This window comes from Euprymna scolopes, chromosome 38 (assembly GCF_053919585.1).
Source record: "Euprymna scolopes isolate OS-2025 chromosome 38, ASM5391958v1, whole genome shotgun sequence".
Lineage (NCBI taxonomy): Eukaryota > Metazoa > Mollusca > Cephalopoda > Sepiida > Sepiolidae > Euprymna > Euprymna scolopes.
Window position 1 is genome coordinate 22118995 of NC_136519.1, and position 25098 is coordinate 22144092.

Sequence of the window (25098 nt, forward strand, 5' to 3'; positions counted from 1 at the left end):
AAATTTTAGTGTAAAAGGATCCACTATTTCCAACTGATTCTATCATTTAAGACAACAATTTTTTCTTTTTCTGTTAACCCTAAGTCCGAGTGGCTGCCAAATAGGATTAAATTTGGTTAGAAAACCATAACGAATGTTTTAAGAAATAATTATTTGGGTAGAAAGATTGTTTTGAAAAAAAGAATTATTAGGGAAGGTGAAATGCAGCTATATCACTGCATATTTAATCAAAAATGATCTTGTCTTTATGATGTTGTCCCCAAAAAGACTCCAGTTTAATAGGTTCTGCATAAATGTGTTTGTGTGTGATTCAGAAATTTTTAGATAGAATTGAAAATCTATATATTATTTATTATGCTTGTCGCTTTGACCGTTTTCATCTAAAACATCCCTTAAAATAAAAAGGGAATATTCCAAATTGCAACAACCGTTATTATACTAATTCTCTTATGAAAATGGAATATTCTGAAATGCCCAATAAAAAATTGTTTCAACTGGATAAGTTATTGCCAACCGATGTCAAGTCAGTGCAGATTACAATCCTAATAAGATATTTACCGCTAGCCAGTGTCTGGACAGTTCAGATCACAAAACTCATAAGTTATTAATCGCCAGCCAGTGTCTGGTGAGTACAGATCACAATACTCATAAGTTATTTCTTGCTAGCTAGTTTGTATTATTGTAGTGAAGTCCAATTTTGTAAATTAAAACATTTTTTTTTAATCAGAGAAATAGAAATGCTTAATTTTCTGGCATAAATTTTTTTTTAAATGTATATTAAAAAAAAAGAAAGCATTTTCCATACTTTAAATAAACAGAACAAAATGTATCTTAAAAAAAAAAATAAGGGTGAAAAATCGCATTAAAAGGAACTAACTGTAATTATTGACCAGGTAAAAAAAAGTTGTTTCCTCTGTATTTCACTAAATTTTATTGTTATTGGCTTGCAAGGCGACAATAATAATTAACATTTATATGTAGTCATGGCTGAAGAAATAAGAATAATCTACCCCATGGATTAAATAAAGGTTTCAACATTCTGTAAAGATTGTCCCCCCAAAAAAATTTTGATAACTGATTAAAAATAAACTAAGATGAACGTACAAAATGTATAACGATTTTTTCAATTAAACGTGAATAAAAACACTTTAAAATATATTAAAGCACACAAAACATTAGTATGTAGGTAGGAAAGTAACTTTTATTGCCTTTCGTAACAGTTATTTTTTGACTTTTTGTTTTGTTTTTGCACCTTTTTTTTTACTTTGGGACAATCGTGATCTACAAAATATTCTGTTTGTTCATTCCTTAGTTAGTCTGTACATTATGCCTTGGAAAAGGCTAAAAAACAAATTTGCGAAATTTGGCTTTAAAAAGGCAAATCTGGCAACTTTGAAAAAGGCTAAATACAGTTTTTGAAGGCTAAACTACTTTAAAAAAAAAGAAGCCAAATTGGTTGTTTGGTTGTTTTTGTTTTATGGCATATCAACCCTTTTCAGGTTATTTAAAGCCGAATCCAATGATTTTGAAGAACAATTTTTTTAATAGAGTATATTTGTTTTGCTTTTTTTTAGTCGGTTTCTATTTAACCCATAGTTGGGACCCTAACAAGTACTACCAGTCCGGGTCAAAGTGGACCTGGGAGCAATGGTAATTAAAGGATGGCTCCACACTCCCCAAAGCCCGCAAGCTGGGGCCTCACCATCGGATATAGTTTAAGGTCATATCCAGGACTGCCAAATTGGTAAAATTTGACTTAAAAAAAGCCAATTTGGCAATCCAGGAAAAAGTATGACAGTGACCTTCTTTTGATGTAGCCTTGTTTTCAAATATTATTAAAAAATACATAATCATTGTTGTAATGGTATGAGAAGGGAACTTGCAATAATTTTGACGTGCAATCGTTCTTCACGGAAGAAAGAAGTCAATAAAACATTACGTAAAAAAAGGAGAACATTTGAAAGGAACATGACAAAAAAACAGAAATGCATTATCTGCCAAGAGATGGTGCTGGACTGCAGGATTAAATCAAAGATTATCTTTTATAACATGATTTTATTTGTATTGATCTCTGTGTGTGAAACAGCACTAACCCTGTTTGAGTTTAACCAGCTTCCTCCGAAGGAGGAAATTCTATGGGAGTATGAAATTCATAAGCTATCCTGTTGCATATATATCCCTGTAAGAGAAGACAATGCTAGACTTTTGCAACTCTTACAAGGAGGTGTCGACGTCCTCCTACGTACGGTGCCTGGATTTCCCAAATTAGTCACCCATTTTAGTAATGACCAGGCTCAACGTTGCTTAACTTTGGTGATCTGACGGTAACCAGTGTGTCAATGTGATTATGCCATATTTATTGAACTATGTTACACGATATTACTTTCTGAGCATCTATTAATACTCATTTATTAATACATATTTATTAATACTTATTTATTAGTACTTATTTATTAATACTTATTTATTAATACTTATTTATTAATACTTATTTATTAATACTTATTTATTAATACTTATTTATTAATACGCATTTATTAATACGCATTTATTAATACTAATTCATTAATACTTATTCATTAATACTTATTTATTAATACTCATTTATTAATACTTATTTATTAATACTTATTTATTAATACTCATTTATTAATACTCATTTATTAATACTCGTTTATTAATACTCATTTAATTATACTTATTTATTAACTCATTTATTAATACATATTTATTAATACTCATTTATTAATACTTATTTATTAATACTTATTTATTAATACTTATTTATTAATACTCATTTATTAATACTTATTTATTAATACTTATTTATTAATACTTATTTATTAATACTTATTTATTAATACTTATTTATTAATACTCATTTATTAATACTCATTTATTAATACTCATTTATTAATACTCATTTATTAATACTCATTTATTAATACTTATTTATTAATACTTATTTATTAATACTTATTTATTAATACTCATTTATTAATACTTATTTATTAATACTTATTTATTAATACTTATTTATTAATACTTATTTATTAATACTCATTTATTAATACTCATTTATTAATACTCATTTATTAATACTTATTTATTAATACTTATTTATTAATACTCATTTATTAATACTCATTTATTAATACTTATTTATTAATACTTATTTATTAATACTCATTTATTAATACTTATTTATTAATACTTATTTATTAATACTTATTTATTAATACTTATTTATTAATACTCATTTATTAATACTCATTTATTAATACTCATTTATTAATACTTATTTATTAATACTCATTTATTAATACTCATTTATTAATACTCATTTATTAATACTCATTTATTAATACTTATTTATTAATACTTATTTATTAATACTTATTTATTAATACTCATTTATTAATACTCATTTATTAATACTCATTTATTAATACTTATTTATTAATACTTATTTATTAATACTTATTTATTAATACTTATTTATTAATACTCATTTATTAATACTCATTTATTAATACTCATTTATTAATACTTATTTATTAATACTTATTTATTAATACTTATTTATTAATACTTATTTATTAATACTCATTTATTAATACTCATTTATTAATACTCATTTATTAATACTTATTTATTAATACTCATTTATTAATACTTATTTATTAATACTCATTTATTAATACTCATTTATTAATACTCATTTATTAATACTTATTTATTAATACTCATTTATTAATACTTATTTATTAATACTCATTTATTAATACTCATTTATTAATACTTATTTATTAATACTCATTTATTAATACTTATTTATTAATACTCATTTATTAATACTCATTTATTAATACTCATTTATTAATACTCATTTATTAATACTCATTTATTAATACTCATTTATTAATACTCATTTATTAATACTCATTTATTAATACTCATTTATTAATACTTATTTATTAATACTTATTTATTAATACTTATTTATTAATACTTATTTATTAATACTTATTTATTAATACTCATTTATTAATACTCATTTATTAATACTCATATATTAATACTCATATATTAATACTCATTTATTAATACTCATTTATTAATACTTATTTATTAATACTCATTTATTAATACTCATTTATTAATACTTATTTATTAATACTTATTTATTAATACTTATTTATTAATACTCATTTATTAATACTTATTTATTAATACTTATTTATTAATACTTATTTATTAATACTCATATATTAATACTCATATATTAATACTCATATATTAATACTCATTTATTAATACTTATTTATTAATACTCATTTATTAATACTCATTTATTAATACTCATTTATTAATACTTATTTATTAATACTTATTTATTAATACTAATTTATTAATACTCATTTATTAATACTCATTTATTAATACTCATTTATTAATACTCATTTATTAATACTTATTTATTAATACTTATTTATTAATACTTATTTATTAATACTCATTTATTAATACTCATTTATTAATACTTATTTATTAATACTCATTTATTAATACTCATTTATTAATACTCATTTAATTATACTTATTTATTAATACTTATTTATTAATACTTATTTATTAATACTCATTTATTAATACTCATTTATTAATACTCATTTATTAATACTCGTTTATTAATACTCATTTAATTATACTTATTTATTAATACTCATTTATTAATACTCATTTAATTATACTTATTTATTAATACTTATTTATTAATACTCATTTATTAATACTCATTTATTAATACTCATTTATTAATATTCGTTTATTAATACTCATTTAATTATACTTATTTATTAACTCATTTAATTATACTTATTTATTAATACTCATTTATTAATACTCATTTATTAATACTCATTTATTAATACTCGTTTATTAATACTCGTTTATTAATACTCATTTAATTATACTCATTTATTAATACTCATTTATTAATACTCGTTTATTAATACTCGTTTATTAATACTTATTTATTAATACTCATTTATTAATACTCATTTGGGTCAGTTCTATATTTAAATTACACTGGACACTATTTTCATAGAAATATTAATAAACTCATATTTGTTAGCATGTTGTTCGTTTTTCCATTCCGCAAATCTAATTTGGGCTCTCCCATGAAAAATACCAGCTTTATGAAAGCATACTTGTTTGTTAAATATATTTCTCATAGTTTTTCTTTAACTTGCCAATAAAAAATATGTTCATTTCCATTTGAAAACAATTAAAAAATATTGTTTTTGTAAGTTAAAACCAATTGTTATAGAAACAAAATTTCAAATAAGTTGAGAAGTTATCTCTCCTGAGACAAAAAGTTGCCACCTTTAAATAAATAAATTAAAAAAAAAAAAAAAATGGACTAACGATGGTTGATTCAGAAATTCTGATTACGGATTATTTATAATCCGTAATGAGAATCATCCTTATTTTTATGGTACGTGCTCGACTAAATTCCAATCTATGCCCCTCCCCCCTTTACAAACTTTCATAAAAAAAAGAAGTCGTCTAGCTACAGCCACTTATATATACACGATTTCCACGACTCTCCATGTGCCTAAATCTAAACATAGATTCCATTAATAAAGCTTCTTTCTCAGAACTGCCTGCCTGTGGAACTTTGTTCCACTGGCCTGCTTCCCAGTTGAATACAACATAGTAGCCTTCAAGTCCAATGTAAACAAGTTCTTGTTTAGCCGTCCCCATAAATACTCAAATTCTACCCAATTTACACCATTAACAATTATTACACTACCACCTTACATTCATTGGCCCTTATCCTCGGGTGGCCTGCAGGCCTTGATAAGTGGTTACTCTCGAGTCAAAAAAAAAAAAGAATACTTAAATGATTTCTTTTTTAATTTTATTCACTAATTTATTTTGATGCGTTTTTTTGAGTTGTCGTTTGTGTTTAGAGTAGACCATGTCATATTGAGGATCTGTGATTGTCTGCCAAACGGATTTTGGCTATTTTGCTTGTAAAATCGGCATGGTAACATATTTTGTTGTATGATTGTTTTTATATATTTATTTCTACAACTAAAACTTTATTGAGATTATGTACAAGTGAATAAGAAATATGGGTGACTCGAAGTCAGCAGCAGATGGTTTCAGATAAAAAAAAATTCTATTTATATAAAAATATTCTGCTTACTAAATTGGACTTCCTGTTTTAGTAAAAAAAAAAAAAATGGTCGAATTGGCGTAACAGAAGACATTTTTATTTTTTAACAATATCTTTTTATAAGATATAAATATTGGTGTTAAAGCTCTTGGAAGCATCATTAGAAATTTAAAAACTTTGAATAAACAAATAAAACTGTTTTTAGAACATGTTAAAGATGCAAGAATATTTTATTAAAAATAGGAAGAAAAATGCGATCCAATTTAATTTTTTTTTTTTTTTTTTTTTTTATAAACATTTCTAATTTATTTTGGACCATATCATAAGAATACTGTTTGTGAGTTTGGAAACTGATTGCAGTCTGCTAGAAGACGTCACACCATTGACCAAGAAGAATAAGACGATAAAATTAATATGATGATGAAGTTGGACACAAAACAACTTCTGACATGGATTTAAGTTTTAAGATTAAAGTCAAGTATTATGATTCATTAGCGCTTCCGAACCAATGGAAAATCTTCATTTATTGCTGCATATCTTTCATAACAAGAACCAAATTTTTTATGTTGGATTTTCTGCACATTTTCCATAATTTACTGAATCTGCTGAGAAAAATAATGCATTTATTATCATTTTTTATTATCTAAATACAATGTGAATACGAATTAAAAATTTTGTGGATTTTTTTTAATTTATTTTTTTTTGTAGAGAAAAGTCGGGGGGGGGCGATCGTTTTTCTGTTTTTATTTTATTTTATTTTTTCTGTTATGTTTTTCTCCTATTTTTATCTTTTTGGATTGATAGAAATTCAATGTTTTTGACATGAATGATTTTTTTTTTTTTTTTCTTTATTCTATTTCCAGGAAAAGACCAAGATTCACCTTCAGGAAACGGTAGAGGAAATGAAAAAGTTTAATACCAGGAGAAAATTAAAGGTTAAATAGTTTTCTTATTTTCAATCTTTTTTTTATTTTTTTTTACCCCCCCCCCCCCGCTTGATCTTTCTCTCTGTTTCTCGTGTTCTCACATATTTCCTGTTAATGTTTTTTTTTTGTTTGTTTTTACTTGCTTCCTTACGAGGGCAGAGTAAGGCACAAGGTCGGTTTTTAATATGGGGTGGGGGGAACCAGCTCCCCAAAAAGGGGCACTCTGGTTAGTAACAAAAATTTAAAAAAATGTATCAGTCATGAAGGATTTCTCCACCACTAACCAAGACTAAAAAAGTAAAGTGCAGCAATCAGCATCAGAACAGATACTACACTTTGATCCTGGTACAAAGGCACTGCAACACCTAACTCACAAAATCTATATATTCCCCCCTTTTTCTTCTCTTTTCACCCCCTCCCCTCTCTCTCTTTGATCATCTCTGTCTCTCTCTCTCTTCCTCTCTCTCTGTTTCTTCCTTTCTCTCTTTCTCTGTCTTTTTCTCTTTCTTTCTTCCTCTCTCTCTTTCTTCCCCTCTCCTCTTTCTTTCCTCCTCTCTCTCTTTCTTCCCCTCTCCTCTTTCTTTCCCTCTCTTACTTTTATCTTCTCTCAATACTGTATTCCAATTTTGTTTGTTAAAAAAATGACTATGCTAAAATTCATAAAACAAAATAAGATTTGATTGGTAAACGATTTCTAGCTGGTATAATCATGATGACAACTTGAATTAATGTTGAATTATGTCCCCTTGTTGACTTTAATGCAAGCAAAAAATGGCAGACGTGTGTTTTCATTTGTTTAAAAAAATACTTGATGAATTTGCACAATTTTTTGGGTACTGTTCTTTTTAAAGCGTATAAGTACGTAATAAATTTTTTTGTGCCATTATTTTTTCATTTCTTTTCATGAAGTTTTTAATATTGGGGTAGAACTGGCTAAAATCCAAACTTTTTCTGTATAACAATGTTTGGCTCTTTTGAAATAATATTTCTATATATATATCTTTTTCTCTTTTCAATAATAATCTATTGAGTAATTCCAAATGTAAAGCTTCCTGTTATTTTTTTTAACTAAAAAAGTTGAAGAGCTATAAAGACTGGAATGGTATCATTAAAACGAGCGACCTTTTGTGCTTCAAAATTTATTTTTCTACATAGTCACCGTCATTCTCAATCCACTTTTGCCAGGAATTCAATGACGCATCTCTGCTTCTGATGCACGTCTATGACAGGGGTTGGTTCTTGAGAGTCTCACACCATCAGTATCTCCAACAAAGAGATGAAACTTTCAGATCATAAATGCATAAGCCCAGTCATTATAACAAATTTGCAATCTCTTCTGATCTATTTGGACGGGGAAAAAAATAGGAAGCATTACTTTTGGGGTACTTCTCATACTTTGTTGTGCTACAAACCTGACAAGCAGCAAAATCCCACCCCCTCCACTGTTGAGACCCCTTGATGCCGGAAAATCTTCTACTCAAATAGCTTTTTCCCTCAAACTGCTAGACTTTGGAATTTCCCCTCTGGGCTTTTGCTTCCTTGACTGTATTGACATGCAGAAGTTCAAGTGTAATGTGAACAGACATCTCGCTGTCCAACTCCCTACACACTATTTCTGCAAATCTGGTCACAAATAGTAACCCCTTATAATTTAGTGGTACTATGCCTTGTTTGGAGTGAATAAACAGTAAAAAAAAAAAAAGATGTTTTTATTTTTACTTCAAAATTTACTTTAATTTAAAAAAACAAAAATGTTTTATTTGCAGGGTGCTATTATGGCTGCTGTATCGAGTTCAAAGTGGACCACCTTTTATAATGATCCTCCCATGACTTATGAAGATGATTTAACTTCATCAGGTTTGTATCTTTTTTTTCTTTGAATGTTTATCTTTTTTTTCTTTGAATATTTATCTTTTTTTTCTTTGAATATTTATCTTTTTTTCTTTGAATATTTATCTTTTTTTTCTTTGAATATTTATCTTTTTTTCTTTGAATATTTATCTTTTTTTCTTTGAATATTTATCTTTTTTTCTTTGAATATTTATCTTTTTTTTCTTTGAATATTTATCTTTTTTTCTTTGAATATTTATCTTTTTTTTTCTTTGAATGTTTATCTTTTTTTTCTTTGAATATTTATCTTTTTTTTCTTTGAGTATTTATCTTTTTTCCTTGGAATATTTATCTTTTTTTCCTTTGTTTGTATATTTATCTTTTTTTACTTTGTTTGAATATTTATTTTTTTCTTTGTTTGTATATTTATCTTTTTTTTTTCTTTGTATATTTATCTTTTTTTTTTAATATTTATTTTTTTTCTTTGAATATTTTTTTTTTTTCTATATTTATCTTTTCGCTGTTGTGTTGTGGGGGCGATAGAGGGCAAATATAAATGCAGTGGTATGAGCAAGTGCAACCCAGAAGTACATATAGTGTAAATTAGGGTCTTCTCTGGAGATGTCCCCACCACATGGAAGGTCATCTTTAATGTAGGCACATACTCCATACCCATGGCGATCTTGGGGGCCAGATTTAGAAGTTAAGTTAGAATATGCTTTAATTACAAATTCATTTAGGAAAATAGTCGGTCCAATGTCAGTTTCACTTTGTAATAATAGGTCTGATTTAGTCTTCTGTAATTTCAAACTACTTGGCCTAACATTCACTGGCAACATGAATTGAAACAAATGCATTGAGAACGTTGCCAAGGCTGCTGCAAAGAAAATTAGCTCCTATCATTTGATAAAATTACTCACACCAGAGAGCATTATATATTTTTACAAAGCCGCAATTCGTTCATGCATGGAATATTGTTGCCATCTACCACTAGTCTTTCACTCTGAAACAGGGTCCAAAAAAGAGTCTTAAATCTAATAGGTCCCACACTATTGACCAAGCTTCAATCCCTGTCTCCTCACCGCAATGTTGCATCCCTGTGTCTGTTTTACAAGTATTTTAATGGAAAATGTATGCTCTGATAAACTCATAGCACTTGTGCTTCCTCGATGTACAGACTTCCGACTAACCCGACAAGCAACAAAATCGCACCCCTTCACTGTTGAGGTCTCTAGATGCTGGAAAGCCTTTTACTCTAATAGCTTCTTCCCTGAGACTTGAACTTTGGAATTCCCTCCTTGATTACTGCTTCCATGACTGTATTAACTTGCAGAAGTTTAAATGTAATGTGAACAAACATCTCACTGCTCAACTACCCTCAGCCGTCTGTTATACACGATCCCAAATAGTAGCCTATTACGTTCCAAGTGGCAATAGGCCTTGTTTGATGTGAAAATGAGTTTAAAAGTGTATGACCAATAAATTGGTTATCTGTTCTGTTCTCCGTCAGTGAAATTGAAATCCTTTTAGACTAAGACAATGTTAATTTTTTCCTCCTTTATCTAGACCACTCCTTTTTGAGGATCTTGATGTTTCTCACATTTAAAATTGACCTTGTGCCTAACTCTGCCCTAGTGGCGAAACATATAAATAAGGGCATCCCAATGAGATCTAAGATGATAATAAAAGAACTGTAACTCTTACATGATTGAAAGTGAAAAAGATGAGTTATCTCCCTTATACTCAAATAATTGACTTTGCTTCTGGTGTAATCTGTAAATAAGTTTGACAGTTTTTTTGGTTTTTTATTTTTATTTTTTTTTTTCTGAGCGAACATCAATGAACTTGTTTATTATGAAAGTTTCATACAATTTCCAGAAAAACGCAAAAAAAAAAAAAAAAAAAAAAAAAAAATTCGCAGAGAAATGGAATCGACAACTTAATGAAAACGGTTCAATATTCGTATATCCCTTTTTCTTTCTGAGTTCTTCAAATCCCGACGGTGGATGGATCGATTCCATTTACTTTTTTTTTACTTTTTCCTAACAAGTCATCATATATCAAGGCCAAAACCGACTCAAGGATAAAATTTAATTAGATGGATGTTCATTTAAAATGATGAAGAATATTAAGGATTGACGTTGATGAAGGGAACGAACAAAATTTGATTACTTATTGTTGTGGGATAAGCTGATCTACCTATTTCAAAAATAATGGACTCACCCAGAGATAATGAATATAGCCACAATTAAAAGTCCAGAGTAGCAGTTTACACCATTCATTTGGCCATTCACTCTGATCTTGACAATCAATCCGGCAGAAACTGGGTCATTTCGGTGGCATACTATCTGACAGACTCAGGCATTAATTCTAGATAGTCTTAGGAGGTCCACCCTCTCAGAGCTTGCCTCCCGTCATCCAGGTAGAGAAAGTTTATTGTTTATTACCTGAGGTGCCCCGTCTGGGGTATGCCGACAGGACTGCCCAGGGAGATTTTAAAAAGTCAATGTGCTCCACCTTTAGATGCACTGGGTTAACAAGCGAGTCATGGCAGTTATGGCCCCAGAATCATGACGTCTACTTCTATAACATACTTTTGCTAATACACTTTTTGTTGATTGCGTGTTCGCCTTGATTATTAGTGACCTACAGCAACACAACATTTACAAGGACAGTTGATAAGTATTTCACACTAGATTCGAAAACGATCATGTTGCAGCCTGCTAGGAAGCAATCTCATTTTAATGTGTGCTGCAGATGGGAAATTCTTATGGACTAATACTGTTAAGAAAGGTGTCTGATAACTCTAAAAACTTAAAATGTACATTTACTTTTTTTTTTTTTAAATGACTAAGAAAAGAGTGTAGTATCTGTTTCTCTATAACATCTCATCTTTTCTGTTCTTGGTCAGTGAAGGAGAAGGCAATTTAAATGTTTGTCTCAGTCTAGAGTGCCTCCTTCGAGCATCTGGATTTTCTCATATTATTTGAATTATTCAAACTGATGTTATCCTCTTTAGTCTTATTTACATGATGCTTTAGTTGATGTAAACAACCTTCTTCAGGTGTATTTTGTTAAACTCGGGAATCTGCACCAAAGTTTCTAACAGAACCTTTTTATTTAATCCTGTACTTCTACAAGGCCACCATTCGCCCATGCATGGAGTATTGTTGCCACATCTTGGCTGATACATCTGTCACTAGTCTCTCCCTCTTGGATAGGGTCCAAAAAGAGTTTTCAATCTAATTGGTCCCAGTTTGCTAATTAAGCTCCAACCCCTGTCTCATCGCCACAATGTTGCATCTCTGTGCCTGTTTTACAAATAATTGTAAATGGAATGTGCTCTGATGAACTCATTGCACTAGTGCCCCATTCAATTAACATATCCTCGACAAACTTACTAAGCAATAAAATCTCACCCCTTCACTGTTGAGGTCCCTAAATGCCAGAAAGCTTTCTACTCTATTCGTTTCTTCCCCTGAACAGCTAGACTTTGGAATTCCCTTCCTGCTACCTGCTTCCCTGACTGCACCGATATGCAGAAGTTTAAATGTAATGTAAACCAACATCTTGTCAATCTTTCCTAAGCATGGTTCCAAATAGTAGCCCCTCCATTTTTTTTTTTTTACATAGGCATTACCACTTATCAAGCCCCAAAGACCACTCGAGGATAAGGCTTACAGCCCCTTACATCAAAGTGGTGATATGCCTCATTAGGGGTAAAGAAACAGTACAAAGACTGTCTGAAGAAATTCCTTGGTGCCTGTCACATCGACTACCACCAATGGTCAACACTTGAAGCAGACAGAGGTGTTTGGCGGCACACCATCCATCAAGTAGTCTTCTCCTTCGAGAACCCTTGGTGGACTTGTGTGGAAAGCAGAAAATGCAAGAGGAAAGAGCACCAACTGACTCCAACCCAAACGCAGACCCTAATCTAGAGATGTTATGGGTGAGCCTGCTTATTCTGCATTGGACTTGTCAGCACGAGTATGTCTGCAGTAAACATGGACAAGCCTCTTCCTTGATCTTCGTTTGCGAAGCCAAGTCATGATATAACGGGGTGGAAGGGTAAATTTATCGCTCTAAAGAAAAGACATCTATTCAATTAAGCCGCCTTCAGCCTCAATCAATGCCTCAGTACGGGTCCAGAACTGGGAGCATACCTTTTCCACAAGGGTTCAGGTCGGGGGAGGAAGATAGCAAGTGAGAGAAGTCGTAGCATTCCTTCTGAGGCCAAGTCTGGGTTTCTTTGAACTTGGGAGCCGACGCCAAGTCCTGCTGCCACATCCAGGGCCTGCCAGCGGCCACCTAAAAGCACCAGGGGTTCACTACACTTTTCAGCACAGCCAGGTACACTTTGAGGTTTGAGACTTCAAAGATGTGAAATAGCATGATGTGGCCTTCATTTGAAACCACACTAAAGACCATAACTGTGGCTGGAAACTTTGTTGAGCTGTCCCCTTAAGTGCTGAATCGTCCGGATTTGCATTTTGAGGGTGCTGGCAATGCTTCTGTTATCATAACTTGAATCGGTAGAGAGCATGATTTGTACAGCGGCACATCTCCGATCTCGTTCGTTGAACAATATGTCACTTTCAGACATAATAGAAGGCTCCTATCGATCTTGGGATTTATACACAGCTGGCCAACTAGTAGATGGTCTGCAGCAAAAAAAGAAAATCAGTTTTCATCAAATGGAAATGGAATCCTTTCGTCTTTTCTAGGGCGACAATTTTATCGTTCCATCCTGTATTACGTCTATTAATCATGCGGATGTTTTATAGCGCATCAATACGGATGTTTTATAGCGCGTCAATACGGATGTCTTATAGCGTCTTATAGCATGTCAACACATTTCAGATTATTTGATGCGAAATCTAGTAATTTTAGTAAAAGATTTTATCATTCAAGTTTGTAATATCTTCAAGTATTTATTCATCGTGTTTGGTTTAGTTGTTTTGTTTTACGGCATATCAACCCTTTTCAGGTCATTTAATGTCAGTTCCAGTCATTTTGGAGAAATGCTTTTATGCTTCAAGTTCTTCACATTTTTTTTTTTTTAATTACATTTTCACCCCAAACAAGCACATTGCCACTTTGATTTAGGGGGCTACTATTAGGGACACAGGCTACAGGGGTACTAGGTGGGGAGTTGGGCAGTAAGATGTTGGTTCACGTTACACTTGAACTTCTGCCTGTCAGTACAGTTGGGGAAGCAGGAACCTGGAAGGGAATTCCAAAGTCTAGCGGTTCTGGGGAAGAAACTACTAGTGTAGAAGGGTCTCTTACATCTAGGGATCTCAACTGTGAAGGGGTGGGATTTTGCTGCTTGTTAGGTTTGTCGGGGGTATTTACGTAGAGGGGGTACAAGTGCTTGCAGTTCTTCGGAACATTCACCGTTAAAGTACTTGTAGAACAGGCAGAGAGATGCTACATTGCGTCGATGGGACAGAGACTGAAGCTTGGATGACAGTTCAGGACCTATTAGGTTGGCGACTCTCTTTTGAACCTTGTCTAGGAGTGAGAGACTAGTAGCAGATGCACCGGCCCAAATATGACAACAATACTCCATACATGGGTGAATGGTGGCCTTATAGAGGTACAGGATACTTTCGGGCGTTTGTAGCTTTCTAGCACGGTCGAGGACCCTACCTTCTTCGCCACGGTCCTAGCAATGCTCTCAATGTAATTGTTCCAACTCATGTTTCTTGTGAACATTTAGGCCGAGGAATTTAAAAGATGTACTTTCAGATAAAGAGTCTACCCATTGCTATTGGTGGTAGAGAAGGTTTCTTGTAATTATTGAAGGAAACAAGTTTAGTCTTGATAACATTGAATGTGACCATCCATTTTTCTCCCCATTCCAGTACAAATTGGAGGTTATCCTCTCGTATTTCTGCCATTTCTCTAGATATGTGTTCATTTGTTTTCCTGTCGTGTCTGTTATAGAGCGTAGTGTCATCAGCATCTCACAGACAATTTTGTCAGGGAAGTTATTTATGAATATTAGGAATAATAGAGGTCCAAGGATAGACCCCTGAGGCATTCCCGCATTTATATCATATTGTTTAGATGTACGACCATCGAGGACAACCTGGATTTTTCTCTTATCTAAGAAGGATTTAATTATGTTAAGTATTCTTCCAGTGATACCGTATGATCTGATTTTCTCGAGAAGACCTTCATGCCATACCCTGTCAAAAGTCTTAGATATATCTAGAGCTACCGCTTTACTCTCCCCTGCTTTGCCAAGTGAATGGTATATACGCTCGGAGATTACAGTTAGAATGTCTGCTGTGGAACGGGCTTGCCTAAATCCATATTGTTGGTCAGAAGTTTATCTTCAGATATTTATTTATGGTGTTTTATTTTGGTTATTTTGTAGAGGAAAATTGTTGCTTTTGTTTTTGGCTTTGCAGAACATGATTGAGTTTTCCAAAGGGAAAGGTAAAAAGTAACATCAATGTTTGGTGCATTTTACGTCAGAAAGTTAGTATCTACAGACAGCGTGATCTGGTTGCACCAGGGCTCAATTCAGGGGTGGAGAGGTAGCATAGTATTTGCTCTGTGATCATGATATCTTCCTTCCAGGCATTACCCTCTCCTTTTTTCTGAGGAGGGGGTGAGTAAATTAATATTTTATGGTTAGTTCTCATGAGACCATCTTCCTAGGCATTACCTCTTCTTTGAGAAGGAAGGGGTGGGCAGTGTAGTATATGTTCACCATGAAAGCAGCCTACCTTCAATATAAGATCTTGAGAATAAATATAGAACAAAGGTTGTTTACAGGAAATATAAATTGGTTCTCAGCGTAACTCAAGCAGATTTTTGTAATTAAATTTTTTTTTTTTTGCACATTTTTGCCCTCATCTTCATAGTTATTTCATCCCGTTTCAGCCAACTGTCCAACATCTACTGAACTAAGGACTATTAACCATGGTCTAATCTTCTGTATACATTTCACTATATTGTTCAGGTTTCGCCTTTCTTTGAGGTCATCACTACTAAAACTGTCCGTATCATTCTCGTATCATTTCTCTCCATGCAACACATGTCCTCAACCTTGACTGGCTAGGTTTCACTTCCATACATTGTCACACTGCGTACACATGACTGATAAATTCTTCCCTTAGTTGACAAATATAAAAGGGTTTATTAGTGTAAGTTAACAATTGCAACAGGTAATTATAAGTTGCATAACTGACTTGTAATGTATATGGGGAATGGTTTGACTGTACTTGTCTTCTGAATTCTCCTGAAAGAAGTAGACAATGGGAATGAATAAAAAAAATAAGAGATTTATTTTAACATGCGTGTTCTGAGCACGTGACAATATCAAAAACAAAGATGACCGCCCATCCTACATCAGCAGTGTGTAATCTCATAAATTCTCATCAAAATCACGTTGTACACATCGAAAGGGAGGTAAGTCTGTTTTAACTTCATCTAAACACGTAAGAGTGTAAGGGAGATAATTAACTAGACTTAACATCAACGCAAGAGTAGTGTCATTGTCGTTGAGATGTTGCTTAGGATAGTTCATTGTTTAAGGAAGGGAGTGTCAGTTCTTTATCTACAAAAGTTACAGAAAATAATAGAAACCTTGACAAGTGTTCAGGATAGAAAACAGGGTTTACTAAACAAACGATACAAGGTTAACAGAGCAATTCAACAATCACTAGCCCAGTGTTTCTCAACCTTTTAGATGATCTGTGGCTCCCTTATTGAGCACCTCAACATTCGTGGCCCCCCCCCCTGCACTTCAATAACAATTTTTAAAAAATGCAGATCTTTTTAATGTTTTTGAAATTTAATTACTCTAAAATTATAAATCATAGTGAAAATTTTGCTTAAAATGACATACTTGCTGTTGAGCTTTTATGAGGAGGCATCTTATGTTCGGCTCTGTCTTAGACAAAGTAAGGCGAATATCATTCTGGACTTCGTTTAATAGTCGCCAGGTCAAAAAGTCTCCACATTCACAAAGAAATGCTGTAATGAATTGTTTAAGCATTACGGATGCCTTCCTGCTGGATACACATCTAGAAGCTGGAGAGGTTTTCTAGTGACTAGGTTGAGCTAGCAAGGCCCACATTTACTCCCCCAGTGCAAGATGTGACACAAGGTCAAGTTTAAAGTGAGAAGTCCGGTTTCTCCTGTCAGCATTCTCTGATGAGAGTGCTTCAGAAAATTGGAGATAAAAGGTAGGTAGATGGAGTGTAAGCTCATTGCTGGCTCCATAGGAGGAGAAAGTGCCTGGGAGGAGGTCAAGCAGACAATAGTTACCCTCAAATCAGCCTTAGCTTAAAATGATAAGTTGATTTAACAATCACTATCTTCTGAATTGAAAGCTATTTTTAGTTTTAGAAGAGTTTCTGATGTGTAGCCAATCTGTGTTTGTCTTGAGATGAAGAAAAGAGTTTCTTCTTGCATGGCAACAAAAAAAAGTATGTGCGGGAATTCTAAACGATCCAGTATTTTTATAGAGTGATTCCGGTTTCTGATTGGTTGCTAGCAGAGTGTGGCTCCATTTGATTGGCCAGTTCCTATTGCCAGTGTCGATAAGTAGAACCTTCCAATATTTTTTACTCAGCCTTTTGGCTGAGATCAAAGTGTAGTATCTGTTCCGGCAGATACTGCAAGCTATGACTAGCTATGACTAGCAAAGACCAGATGTGGGGGCAACCCCACATGCCTGACCTTTAACCAGCTCCCATTTCCCACCTCTTGGGAGCTGGTCCCCTTTTTCCCTTTCCCCTCCCTTCACTCCTCACATTAAAAATTGGCCTTGTGCCTAATTTGCTCGGTGGGGGAGCAAATAAATACCATCTGTTCCGGCAGATGCTGCACTTAAGATAATTTGTACCAGTCAATGGAGGGGAAACCCTCTATACTGGGACAATTATTATTTTTGGTAACCAGAGTGCCCCCTTTTTGCCTACTTTTAGGGAAGCTGGTTTTTACCTCACATTAAAAACGGCCTTGTGCCTAATTTGCTCAGTGGGGGAGCAAATAAATACCATCTGTTCCGGCAGATACTGCAACGCTATGACTAGCAAAGACCAGCTATGACTAGCAAAGACCATATGTGGGGGTAACCCCACATATGTGACCTTGGTCACTGAAGGGGCAACCCTTCATACCAACAGTTTCTAATCCAGCTCCCACTTCCCACCTCTCGGGAGCTGGATTCCCCCTTTCCCTCCCCATTCCCCCTATCTCCACATTAAAAAACGGCCTCCTGCCTAATTTGCTCAGTGGGGAAGCAAATAAATAAAAAAGTGTAGTATCTGTTCCGGCAGATACTGCAAGCAAAGACCATATGTGGGGCGACCCCACATATAAGACCTTGGTCAATGTAAGGGCAACCCTTCATACCAATTGTCACTATTCAGTTCCCTTACTCCCCGGGGAGTTGGTCCCCATTTCCCCTTCACTCCTCACATTAAAAATCGGCCTTGTGCCTAATTTGCTCGGTGGGGGGAGCAAATAAATACCGTATCTGTTCTGATAGATGCTGCACTTTGAGACCATTGCCCTTGTGGCAATTGGTTGTTGGTCCATGTGGGGGGGCAACCCCATATACCATTCCCCCTTCCCCTCCCCTCCACATAAAAACCGACCTTGGTTCATATTTTGCTTACGTGGAGAATCAAATAAATACCTACCCTCCTATTATTTTTAATCTTAGAGGATGAGTCCGAATTGCTGCTTCGGTTGCTTGGAGACCGAGTAGAAAGTACCAATCAAGAATCCGTTTGTGCCAATCAACTTGATAGCTGTCGGGCCAGAAACTAACCCAGTACCTGTCAGACTGGTACGCTGCCTGGGTATTATCTAGGAGGTCCACCTCCCGAGGCATTGCCGCACGGTGTTTGGGTGGGGGTAAGTTTATCGCTTGCTGCCTGAAGCACCTCAACTGAGGAATGCTGACGAAGATGACCAAGCAATTTGTCTGTAAATAGAACCTTCCAATTTTCTTTAATCATACCCTCTTTTGTATATCAAAATATCCAAAATATTGCAACATTATATGATGTAATCAAAGGAGCTTAGGGGACTTTGATTTCCATGGTACCTGTGACCCATGATCCAAAGTCAAATGCCCTTTTGTCTCATCCTTAACGTTGTTCTTCATGTACTGATTAACAATGATGGCAAATCTCCCCAACTGAAAAGGAAAGACACAAGCCCCAACCCTAATTTTGGACTTAAATAGATGTTTATTAACTTAGATCTTAAAATACTGTCTCACTGAACACGTTATGCGGATGGAGGGGGGGGATAAAGAAAATAAAAAAACAGAAAAAGATACTGAACTAGAAGAGCTTGGTCTTATGATAAATCGGAAGAACAGGTGATTCGAAGTCTGCAGCAAACGGTGTCAACTAAAAACTTTGCATTGATATAAAAAAATATTCTGTTTGCTAAACCAGACTTCCTGTTTCATTCAGTATTATAAAAGATGTTTTTATTATTGTAGAAAAGAGTTTTAGTATTATTAAAAATGCTTTTAGTATTATGAAAAATGTGTTTATTGTAGAAAAGTGTTTTTAATATCATGAAAATGTTTCTTAGTATTCTACAAAATGGGTATTTAAAAAAATGGTTTTAGGTATTATAAAAAATGTTTTTTCTATTATAAAATAATTATTTTTAGTATTAAAAAAATGTTTTTAGTATTATACAAAATATTTTTGTATTATAAGAAATAAAATATTTTATGAATTATTAATTTATTTAAAATAATCAAAATAAAATAATTTCACAAAACCTCATCTTGTGCCAAACCTTCTAATAATAAACTAAATAATATAATGATATTCTAATAATTTCTTTTATATATCGTTTGAGGAATGGCAGATTAAAACACAAAGTTAAAAAAATTTTTAAATAAATAAAATGAGAACTAGGAGAGCGCTTACCTCCTTCATCACCCAACAAAATAACCTAACCTCAACCTCCAGTGGAAGCTGATAGATGGTGACCGATAAAAGTAAATGGAAAAACACGAAATGGAATGGATCGAACGGAATGCAAGGATTTCTGATAATCAGGCAAATTGTTTAGCATTTATGTCGTTAAAACTAAGACGATTAAAGGATTTTCTTGCAAATCTGAATGGCCTAATCTTTTTTCTTAATCCGCTTCTTTGGGCAGCGGATTATCCATACATAATAATTTTCTTATAAACTCTTAGTTTGATTGTTTTAAAACTCTGTATCGATAATAAATTATATATATATATATATATATATATATATATATATATATAGGGGTGTGAGTTCCATTATAGAAGCATTGATTTAATTTTAATAAAATCGAATATGCATCAGGTGTGCTTGAAAGCCAAATCATAACGCAATATTATGAAAATAAATTTCAAACAAGTAAAATATTTGTTTATTTTCGTAATATTGCATTGTGAATTGGCTTTCAAGTGCATCTGATGCATATTATATATATATATATATATATATATATATATATATAAAAGTCTATATTCCAAGATGTTGTGCATCTTACCGTTTATTTCTTTCAGCATGTTAAAATGTTCAACATAGATTTACAAGCATCATAAATAAAAGGATTGATAATAATAAAGTGAAATATAATTGAATAAGCATATTTTTCTCATAAACATATAGATATAAAGATAGATAAATATATATATATATATATATATATAGATATAGATAGATAGATATATAGAGAGATAGATAGATAGATATATAGAGAGATAGATAGATAAGTAAATATATATAGAGAGAGGTAGGTAGATAAATATATATAGAGAGAGATAGCTAGATAAATATATATAGAGAGAGATAGATAGATAAATATATATATATATATATATAGAGAGAGAGAGATAGATAGATAAATATATATAGAGAGAGATAGATAGATAAATATATATATATATATATATAGAGATAGATAGATAAATAAATATATATATATATAGAGATAGATAGATAAATAAATATATATATATAGAGAGATAGATAGATAGATAAATATATATATAGAGAGAGAGAGAAAGAGATAGATAGATAAATATTAAAAGTTCATATAATTTGTCATGCAGAACACAAACGTAACTATTTCAAACCATGTATGCCACGCATAATCTCCTGGATGTTAAAAAAAATGTCACTGTTTAAAAAAAGCATACAGATTTTTATTTTCTATTAATAAGAACATACGCAGTAATATGTTCCTACACAGTCATGAGCATGTTTCGGTCAGCTAGTTACTAGTAACCAGAGAAATCTTCAGCAAATTTTGCTTTCATATAAGCTATATCGCCTGAAGAAGTCTTTAGTTGCTAGTAACTCAAGCTGACCGAAACATAAACAAATAAAGAGTACACCCTGCTCTGGTTGGGTATCGAGCACTCTTGTATCAACCTTGTTAAATTTCATTGGTTACTTAACCTATGGAAAACAATAACGTCAGATTAACCTATGGAAAACAATAACGTCGTTATTGTTTTCCATATATATACTAGCAGGCTACCCGGCGTTGCCCAGGGAATTTACTTATATTTTTGCCTCCAAACATGACGTCATCTGTTATTATATCATACATAATATATATGCTATTTCGTCATGGTGAACAAACACAGAAATACAGATTTATTATAATATATATATATATATATATATATATATATATATACAAACATTTTTTTTTTCTTTTTTAGTTTCTTTTTATTTAAAACTTAATTTTCCACGGCTCATATTAATGATAAAATAATAAATATTTATTGATTTTAAACTATCAGTAAAACTAAAATCCATAGATTACCCCTGAAAAATGTATTTTTACGTTTGCGAAAATATATGCACATATTACATAGGTTTTTCAGGTAATTCGCCCCACCCCCAATGGAAAGCAAGTATATATTGAGAAATTTAAATGAATCGAAATTGGTAATTGTATTGGAATCAGAAAAAAGGGTTGGTTGGTTGTTTTGTTTTACGGCATATCAACCCTTTTCAGGTTATTTAATGCCGAATCTGGTGATTTTGAAGAACGATTTTTTAATATAGTATATTTGTTTTTTAAGTCGTATTCTATTTAACACATAGTTGGGACCCTAACAGGTACTACCACTCCGAGTCAGAGTGGACCTGGGAGCAATGGCAATTAAAGGGGGCTCCACACTCCCTAAGGCCTGCAAGCTGGGGCCCTCACCATCGGATATAGTTTAAGGTCATATCCAGGACCAATATATATATGTGTGTGTGTATATTATATATATGTGTATATATATGTGTGTATATTATATATGTATATATATATATATATATACTAGCAAGCTGCTTAGTGTTGTATGGTCGTAAAATAGTTTAGATATGATATTTGATTCATGCAGATTTTGCAGTTATTATTATTATTGATCAATACTCTTGATTAGTATATTGTACCCAATATATACTATTGATTTTGAAAGTAAACAAATGACTTATTGGAGTCGTCCCCTCACTAATATATATATATATATATATATATACACACACACACACGCGTGGGTGTAGAGAAAATAAAAAAGAACAAACCGTATTATGTGTTCATCAACGTTTCGTCTTTATTTCGAGACTCAAAATAAAGACGAAACGTTGATGAACACATAATACGGTTTGTTCCTTTTTATTTTCTCTATTTTGTCGGAATACTATTTCCATTATTTTCATCACATATGTGTGTGTATACTAGCAAGCCGGGTGGTGTTGCCTGGTCATAAAATATGCTTAAATATAATATTTTAATTCATGCAGATTTTGTATATATTATTATAAAGCCATTTCTCTATTGATTATTATATTGTACCCAATATATTTTAGTGATTTGTAAACTAAAAAAAAAAAAAAGAATATTGTGTGCTATCAGTTAGAATAGAACCCACAACGTTTAGGTCTCCAGCTCCATTCATTACCGTTTGTTTGAAATTCATGCGCATATAAAAACATTAAAAAATAACGTTGATAAAGATATAAATGTATATTTGTGCATGCATAGAAATCCACCATATATCAAGTTTCAAATCTGCAGATCAAAAATCGATAGAGTAGTTTGGTAGAAACCGTTCCTCACGCAGGCAAACAAGGTCACCTTTATTTATATATATATATATATATATATATATATTTCTTAAAGATACCACTTTACAAGGAACAGACACTCATACCATTGCTCATTTTTAAAATGTGAGGCTTTTATTGGTAACAATTTGCATACAGTTGTTTTAGCCCCGATGTTTGCATATAAATATATAATAGTTTATTAATTATAATTTTGCACAACAGGGCAAAGCTCATCAGCGTATAGAAAAACTAATTTTACAAAGTTCCACATCTTATAAATAGGATGGCAGGTAATCATTTTTTTTTTCCACAACACATGTAATGTGTCGAGCAAACATTATCTACATTTTATAATAAAGTACGTTTGCCTTTTATATGCACTTCACTCCCGTACAAGTAGTGACCGTGCCTTCTTTTTTCAACTTCCGGTAGTCACAGAGTTTAATGTCAGGTTCACAGCAACATTTTATAATTCAACTAGTAGGCCGCCTGGCATTGCCCGGTCATAAGATACGCTTAAATATGATATTTTAATTCATGCAGATTTCGTATTTATTATTATAAAGACAATTCTGTATTGATTATTATATTGTACCTAATATATAATAGTGAGATCAAAATTAAAATATGTATATAAATGACTTGGGTGCCGTCAGCTAGAATGGAAACCAAAGCATACAACTCTTCAACCTCATTCCTTAGCCTCTAAGCCACGCCCATATGCATACTATGAACATTTATAATTCAGTTTTCTTATGGATTACCAATGGATGTTCATTGGACTCATTTCTGTTCTGGATTTTACCATCTTTCTCATTAGATTTTTACCTTTTTATGCTTTTTCTCCCTTTTTTCCGTTCATTGCTTTCTTAATCTCATTGAATCTCTATAAACTGTCACTAACTGTTAAATAACTTTTTTGATGCAAGTATGATTAATTTCATATTAGTAGTTTCCTTTAATGCATTAATCTACAAAATTTATTGTATATTTTGCAAACCTCTTCCCTCTGAAGAGAAAAATTGCATTTTTCGAAACTTCATGGAATAAGGGTTTTCTTGTTTATTTGTACTCTTTGTCGGATAATTAAAATTTTGTATAGCTTCCTTACAGGTTTATAATGTTTTTTTTTTGTTGAAAATTTGAATAAAATTTCAATAACAAGATTTTTATTTTATATATATATATATATATATATACACATACATACATACCAAGTAATAGGTGTTCAAGTGTGATAACTCATGAATTTTACGATGTTATTTAAAGTGCTCAATAAAAGAAGAGCAAGATATAGTTTTATTAATATAAACAAATTTACAAGGTCGCAACACCAGACATGCTAATGTTTTGGACAGATGGTCTGTTAAAACCACAAGTCCTCATCAGGCGACTTAAAAAAAAAAAAAACGCAATCTTTTTTTAAGCCATCTAATGATATATATATGATAAGGAGAAGAATGTTGGCTGTGCATGTTTGTCGTTTGAACCATGTAAGTTGTTCAAAATAATGTTTTTCTTATGTTTTTTTAAAGAATTTATCTGATGCATAAACCACTAAAAATGCAACAAAGACATAATTTTATTGACTTGTTAAGTTGCAAACGAAACAATATTGTAATAATTCGCCTTTTGAAATGTAACAAACTATCAACTGAGGAGATTGATTTTGGAATCTTGAAAGCTATTACATTACTAAATATATAAATTCACCTATCATCCCTTTTTTTAAAAAGATATAATCACCCGATCAGTGGAGCCAAGATTCATGCAAGCAAGCAAGCAAGCCCAGACAGTCAACAATTTTTTCATTACTCAAATTTCAATATCGTTTAATTAAATTTAACATGTTTCATTATTTTCAGATTTGATATGCGAGAAAATGTAGTAAATTTACACTGATAAATTTATTATTTTATGTTTTACGTCTTACATGTGTTTCATTGAATTATATAAGACCATTAAACAACTCATCAATGGTCTTCAAAAACTGTTAGAAATTTTTTAATATGGAATGAAAAATGATTTTAGAAGAAAAAAGAGGGAATAGTGTTGTGTA

General features: G+C 31.8%; 1 protein-coding gene and 1 pseudogene across 24 annotated transcripts in view; both read left to right on the top strand.

Moving 5' to 3' along the window:
* Window positions 1-25098, top strand: part of LOC145263089 (peripheral plasma membrane protein CASK-like) — a 1377184-nt gene that overhangs the window by 388961 nt on the left and 963125 nt on the right. For all 24 annotated transcript variants that reach the window (XM_080119970.1, XM_080119992.1, XM_080119972.1 and 21 more), the window contains 2 exons: window positions 7051-7122; window positions 8880-8970. In XM_080119970.1, the coding sequence (XP_079976096.1) occupies window positions 7051-7122; window positions 8880-8970 (163 nt within the window). The remainder of the gene's footprint in view (window positions 1-7050; window positions 7123-8879; window positions 8971-25098) is intronic.
* LOC145263481 (U2 spliceosomal RNA) lies at window positions 17527-17692 on the top strand (annotated as a pseudogene).